Source organism: Phaethon lepturus, unplaced genomic scaffold, assembly GCF_000687285.1.
Source record: "Phaethon lepturus isolate BGI_N335 unplaced genomic scaffold, ASM68728v1 scaffold43343, whole genome shotgun sequence".
Classification (NCBI taxonomy): Eukaryota; Metazoa; Chordata; class Aves; order Phaethontiformes; family Phaethontidae; genus Phaethon; species Phaethon lepturus.
In genome coordinates this window covers 1-6,907 of record NW_010527754.1, presented here as the reverse complement: position 1 = coordinate 6,907, position 6,907 = coordinate 1, and the positions used below count along the sequence as shown (strand labels likewise).

General features: G+C 59.3%; 1 protein-coding gene across 1 annotated transcript; it reads left to right on the top strand.

Moving 5' to 3' along the window:
* Positions 1-72: 72 nt before the first annotated feature.
* On the top strand, positions 73-4,447 carry YARS (tyrosyl-tRNA synthetase; the record flags this gene model as incomplete). Its single annotated transcript, XM_010283475.1, has 12 exons — positions 73-219; positions 335-510; positions 739-868; positions 1,213-1,293; positions 1,644-1,736; positions 1,921-2,056; positions 2,285-2,370; positions 2,855-2,990; positions 3,370-3,464; positions 3,603-3,796; positions 3,936-4,077; positions 4,337-4,447. Coding segments are annotated over 12 exons (1,527 nt in total), but the record flags the coding sequence as incomplete, so codon positions are not given.
* Positions 4,448-6,907: the final 2,460 nt, after the last annotated feature.

The following is a 6,907-nucleotide window of genomic DNA, read 5'->3' as shown; positions in this document are numbered from 1 at the left end:
TCTCCCCCAGCCACCGCAGCGTGTTCCCGAGGAGGCTCAGCCGTGCCAGATGTGTGTCTTGGCCCTCCACAGGAGGTGCTGGGGGAGGATAAACTCATGGCCATCCTGAAGGAACGAGAGTTGAAGATCTACTGGGGAACTGCCACCACGGGCAAGCCGCACGTGGCCTACTTCGTGCCCATGTCCAAGATCGCAGACTTCCTGAAAGCAGGGTGTGAGGTACGGGGCCAGGCGGGGAGCTCAGACCCTGCATGACTTTGTCACCATGCTGATGGATGGGAATGTGTAGATCCCCTCACTCGTGTGGCACTGACTCTGTCCCCCTCTGTATTAGGTGACCATACTCTTTGCTGATCTCCATGCTTACCTAGACAACATGAAGGCCCCGTGGGAGCTGCTGGAGTTGCGCACCCGCTATTACGAGAACATCATCAAAGCCATGCTGGAGAGCATTGGGGTGCCCCTGGAAAAGCTGAAGTTCGTCCGGGGCACTGACTACCAGCTCAGCAAGTGAGTCCTGGGGCACGTGGCCCTCTTGGGAGGGGAGAGCCTGTCCTGGGGCTCTGCTGTTCCTGAGCCTGCCCTGTTCCTGAGCCCGCTCACAGGCACTGTCATTCAGGCAACAAAGTGAAGGTGCCTCCAGGCCTTGGTTCGATGTGGCCAGAACCAGCGTTTGTGTGAAGCAGTTCTAAAAGGTGTTCCCCTCCCCAGTGCTAACAGTGCTGTGCCTTTCCTCAGGGAGTACACGCTGGACGTGTACCGCCTCTCATCCTTGATGACGCAGCATGACGCGAAGAAGGCAGGAGCGGAGGTGGTGAAGCAGGTGGAGCACCCCTTGCTGAGCGGTTTGCTCTACCCAGGCCTGCAGGTGCGTCACAGCGAGGCAGGTTAGCAGAGCCTCTTGGGCAGGCAGGTGCTGGGCAAAGCCAGGACTGCAGGGATGCATGAGGCTGAATGCTAAGGTCATTATATACTCCACATTACACCTGGCAGCAGCACAAAGCATAACCTGAGCACAGAGCTGCTTTTAAAACAACTCCGGCCAGCTGCAGGACAGCAGGCAGTCAGGAGAGCTCCTGTCCTTCCCAGGGCAGGAGTATCCCAGTAGAGGCTCGGCAGACCCTGGGGGACGGGCAGGACCTCTGAAGGCTGAGCACGGCTGGAGTGCGGAGTCTTGGGGCCAGTCTCAAGGCTGCGTCTGTCTCTCCGCAGGCCCTGGATGAGGAGTACCTCAAGGCTGACGCGCAGTTTGGAGGAGTTGATCAGAGGAAGATATTCACCTTTGCAGAGAAGGTCAGGAATGGGGGTGTTTAATGAGATCCCTGCAATGCTGGTTTCTGGCTCAGGGCTCAAATACCTGCTAGTCAACTGGGAGAAGCGTTTCTGTGACTTCAGGTGTCACCACGGGGCTCTTCATAGCTCCTGCTGCTGATCTCATGGTCCTTGGGGCTCTGTTGTGCAAAATAGTGCTGCCACACATCCCTGGCAGTGGCTGTCAGTGCCTTGTGAACCCGTGATAGCTTTCTGGGCCCTATTATTCTGGATCCCTAAGTTATCTGGAGCCAGGAGCAAACAGGGATTTTGAGTTAAAGCTGATCTTCAGAAAAGGATTGTCCATGACTTGCCTCCTTACTTCTTCACAGTACCTTCCTTCCCTGGGCTATGCCAAGCGCATCCATTTGATGAACCCGATGGTTCCTGGTCTGACAGGCAGCAAAATGAGCTCATCAGAAGAGGTTAGTCCTGGAACGATGGCTGTGGTCAGGGGTTCTGCGAGGGGGTGGAGAGGCTGCACCCCAAGAGAAGGTAACTTCTCTCTCTGCTCACACTGGGGTCTAAGAAGAAGTTGCAGCAACTCCAGCATGGGTTGTCTCTTAGGAAAGAGATTGGATAAAGGGCTGCGGAAATCTATTCCTGCAGGACTCAAAGATTGACCTTCTAGACCGCAAGGAGGATGTGAAGAAGAAGTTGAAGAAGGCTTTCTGTGAGCCAGGGAATGTGGAGAACAATGGTGTCCTCTCCTTCATCAAGCACGTCCTCTTTCCCCTGAAGTCAGGTGAGGGGCTCCCCATGCTCAGGCACCTGGGCTAGTTTTTCCTGTGGGTAAGAGGAGGGGACAGGAGCATGTGCCCCCCTGAAACAGGCTGCCCCTGAGTGCCCCTCCCCAACCCCTGCTGCAGTCCCCCTCAGCTCTTGGGCAAAGTGGGACAGGTGGTTTATCTGGCTGAGCAGGGGGCGAGTCTCTGCTTGGGTTAATCTGAGCCTTAAAATCTGTGTGTTGCAGAGTTTGTGGTTCTGCGAGAAGAAAAATGGGGAGGAAACAAAACCTACACAGTCTATGAGGCCCTGGAGAAGGACTTCGCAGAGCAAGTGAGTGCTGGGAGGGACTGAATCCTTTCCCTGTCCCTGAGGCTCCTGAGAGCGCTGTGGGAGGGCTCTGAGCAGCAGTGGCAAATGGAAATCAGCACCAAGGGAAAGCGTGGAGCAGAGCATGGCCCAGAGGCTGTAGGGTGGCAGGGTGCTCCCACCTGGGAGAGCCCAAAGGCAAGAGGATGGGTGAAGGGTGTGGGGGCAGCAGCTGTCCTGTTGCAGGACGGGACCACATCAGCCACATCCTGGAACAGAGCAGCCATTCAACTGTTTTCAGCTGTTCCCAGCTGAGGCTGCAAACAAGTGTCCAGAAGAGGGGCTTTTTTGTCCAAGGGGGAATCAGTCCAAGTGCTGGGGTTCATCTCCCTGCCCTGCGTGGTCTCCAGTTCCTACCTCTCAGGACTCAGATCAATGACTTGAATTCTGCTGCTCCCTGTGCCCTGGAGGAAACCATCCAGGAACCCGTCTGTTTGTCGCAATACAGGTCGTGCATCCTGGAGACCTGAAGAACTCGGTGGAAGTGGCCCTGAACAAACTGCTTGACCCCATCAGAGAGAAATTCAACAGCCCGGAACTGAAGAAGCTGACCAACGCAGCATATCCCAACCTGTCCAAAGCCAGTAAGGAGGTGCTGGGAGCTTGGGGAAGTGGGCCCCTGGCCATGCAGTGCCGGGTGGGAGAGAATCCCTCCAGGGGTTGAAGTTAGAGAGAAGTTCTGAAACTTCAGTCTCAGGAGCAGCCCCAGAGAGCATTAGGAAGCCTGAGGAAAGGCCAATGCCAGGGCTGTTTGCCTGCCCTGGAGAGGACAGATGCCACTATGCTTCTCTGGTGCTTGAGGGGCCAGTAAAGTGGAGGAGGGACTGTGCTCTGTGGTATAGAGACAAGCAGGGAACTCAGCAGGCCCCAGGGCCAGCATTTGGGGTCACTGTGGGCTCCCCAAGGCCTGGCAAGCTCCCTGGGTTTATGCTGAGTGGTGTGACTGTTCCCTTTTTGCTGCAGAGCCTGCAGAGAAGGGCACCAAGAACTCGGAGCCGGAGAATGTGGTCCCATCCCGGCTGGACATCCGTGTTGGCAAAGTGATCAGTGTGGAAAAGGTACAGGCACAACAGGGAGAGGGAATTGACCTTCTCACATGGTGACATGGGCACTCAGTGCCTGTAGGGGGGCCTGCCCCCTTCTTTTCTGCCACACCAGTCCCCTTCTCTGCTCCTCACCTTACTTCTGCTTGGCAGCACCCAGATGCTGACAGCCTGTATGTGGAAAAGATCGATGTGGGCGAGCCCGAGCCCCGCACCGTGGTCAGTGGCCTGGTGCAGTTTGTCCCCAAGGAGCAGCTGCAGGACAGGCTGGTGGTGCTGCTTTGCAATCTGAAGCCCCAGAAGATGAGGGGTGTGGAGTCGCAGGGCATGGTGCTGTGTGCCTCCAGGTGAGGGAGGGGGCATTGGGGCCATCCCCCTCCAGGGGAGCAGTCCAGACCCCCTTCTCTTGCCCCAAAGCCCAGCGGTGCTGAGGGGTGGGTGGGTACAGCCTCAGGGTGACTCTGCTTCCTCCTTGCCTCTCTGCAGTGTGGGGGAGCCACGGCAGGTGGAGCCCCTGGACCCGCCGGCTGGGTGCTGCGCCGGTGAGCGCGTCTACGTGGAGGGCTACGAGGGCGGGGAGCCTGACGATGAGCTCAAGCCGAAGAAGAAGGTCTTTGAGAAGCTGCAGGTGAGGGGCTATGCAGGGTGGGCTGGGCCATAGCTCGGAGTAGCTAGTAGACCAGGCATCAAGCGGGGCGGTGCTTAAGGCCACATAGATGCCACTGTCCCCACATCTGGGTGACCCAAATTAGCTATTTGCCAGTCACTGCTCGTGTTTGCTACTGTCAGCAAAGCCGTGGAGGAGACAAACCTCCCCACTGGCCGAGCAAGGTGCCACTGCCCTGCTGGCAGCCCAGGCCTGACCCCGCTCCCTGCTCTGCTCCCAGGCTGATTTCCGCGTCTCCGAGGACTGTGTTGCCCAGTGGAAACAGAGAAACTTCCTGACCAAGCTGGGGAGAGTCTCCTGTAAAAGCCTGAAGGGAGGGAGCATCAGCTAACAAGCACCAGAGCTTCTGACGCCTCCTGCCTAGTCCCCTCCACCACTCCAGCCAGGCTCTGCTCCACGGTCTCTGCCATCTCCTCCCCAGTGTCCCGAGCCGGGGGCTCAGCCCTGTGGGACCTGCGGGCTCTGGGACTGAATTTGCAGCCTCCCACCTGGAGAGCTGCCTCCGACATCCCCCTTGCCCTGGGCCCACTCAGCCAGCATCCGTGCCTCGGCTGTGGGCCAGCTCTGGGGACTGGCGGTGGCACCACACCCAAGGGACCTGTGTGATTTGTGCCTGTGGCCTCAGGCTCTATGCTGGGGCCATCGGCTCGCTTCCAGTTGTGCCATGGACTGGACTCCCTGCCCGCTGGTCCCGACTGGGATGGCATGTGCGGGTGCTGCAGCAAGGGCAGAAAGGGAAGGCTGCTTGCTCAAACCTGTGTTGCTGCTAAGAGAGCTGGGGGCAGCTGCCTGGCAGCCAAGCGGGCCCTGTCCCCTGCTCCGCCTGGGCACCGCCTGCTCCGCGCTTGGCCCACCCGGGGCTGGGGCCACTGCTGGTGTTGCTCTTTGGCCAGGAGCCCAGGCAGCACTGGTGGGTCTGTCTGGAGCCCGTGGGGGGCGCGAGCCTTGGACACTGACCTGGGAACCATCTGTCTGTTGTAAACCCAAATAAAATGTCAAGCTGACTGCGCCCAGGTGTGCCGCTCTGCCCAGGGGGAGGTGGCCAAGCTGGCAGCCAGCCCCGCTCCTGTGTTTTGATGCTGCCTGAGCCCTCTGCCCACCCTGTGTGGGCAGTGGTGCTGGGAGCCAGAGCTCGACGTGGCTGGGAAGGACAGCTGCCACACGTGGCAAGGTCATGGCCATAAGCCAGGAAGCACAGGAGGCAGCAAAGCTTCGGTCATCATTTTTACCAGCCAGGTACAGAGCTCTGAGCAGCTACTCAGCAGCAGAGGGTTGGTTGCTTTTGGTTTGGTTTGGGTTTTTTTACAATCAAAGAAATCAAAATGTGACCCGAGTTTACAGAAAGAGAAATCGAGGCTCTACCCCAGAGCCCAAGGCCTGAAGACCAGCTTGCGGGGCAGCTGGGCTCCCCCTCCACCCTGTGGCCAGCAGGCAGAGATCAGTGCTGGCCAAGAGCCCCCTCTTGCCTTTCCATCAAGGGCTGAGGCCCTGGTCCCTCCCAGCCAGGACCTCCATCCCATCCTGCCCCATCTGCCTGCATTTTCCTGGGCGCTGCCATGGCCGAAGCCTTCCTGTTCCCTCCAAAGTGCTCCGATTCCTCGCTGGCCCAGCTGGCCAGAAGCAGAGCGGCTCCAGCTCCAGCATCTTCGGCCCCCCGCCCTCCTCTCGGTGTGGGTGCTCTGCTCTCTCTGCATGTGCAAACCAAGCAGCAGCCCAGCAGGGAGGAGGTGCTGGCTCTGGGCACGGGCTTCAAGTCCAGTAAAAAAAAAAAGGCAAAATTAAGCTGTAGTACTTAGGAAAGTGAAACCAACACCATTTTTGCATAAATATCAAGGCCGTGGAGGCTAAGGCTGTTTGCTTCCTGTATTAAGTTAGTTGCCAGTTCCACACTCGTCTGTTGACCTGCCCAGGTCCCTGAGAGATTTGGATTCCTGTCTGCGGGGGCGCCAGTCCTGCAGCTTCATCCTTCAGGCTGTCTCTCCCCGTCCGTCTGCAAGGCAGGAGGGAAAAGCCCATCAGCCACTCAGCCCCAGCTTCCCACGGCCCTGCCGCAAGTTTGGCCCCGTGGCCAGGCTCTCCCGGCCGTCCTGGTGCCACCCCAGCCCACAGCACAGCTCAGGAGCCCGAGCACCTATAGCGGCATCATCCTGTGGCAGGGCCGACCCAGGCTGCCTGTCCCACGTACCTGGTGCAGGGAAGCTCTGAGCCGGCGGCTCCGTGGCGCTTCTGCCCTCCATCCCCGAGGCCGCCGTCCCTGCCGGCTCACTCTTAGTCCTGTTCTCATCCGCCAGCACTGCCTTGGCCTTCCCATCTGGCACAGGGGGGCCCAGCGTCTCTGCCCCCGGCACCTTTGGGCTCAGGGGGGAAGGAGCCAGTCCTGGGCCAAGTGAAGGCTTCTTGGCTACCGGAGGCGGGATCTTGCCAGGTTTTCGGTGGGCTTGCACCTTGCTGGGGCCCTGCTGGGCAGCAGCTGGGGCTGCCGAGCGCTGCCCCGAGAAATTCATCAGCTCGGCCACTAAGTTCCTCTTCAGGTCAGCCTGCGCGTCGGGGGACGAGGCTGTCTCGATCACCATCTTCGTGGAGCTCTTGGCGAAGATGAAGCTGGCGGTGGAGGCTGGAGACTTGTGCCTGGGGGAGAGCTGGCCGTCCTCGGGGGGCCCCTCGGGGCCGGGCAGAGCCGCTCTGCTGCCTGGTGGCTTCTCCACAGCCTCGCCAGAGCACAAGGCAGTGGCCTTGAGGTGCACGGCATGGTGGAGCTGGTTCGAAGGCACCGCATCTTTGGCAGGAGGGG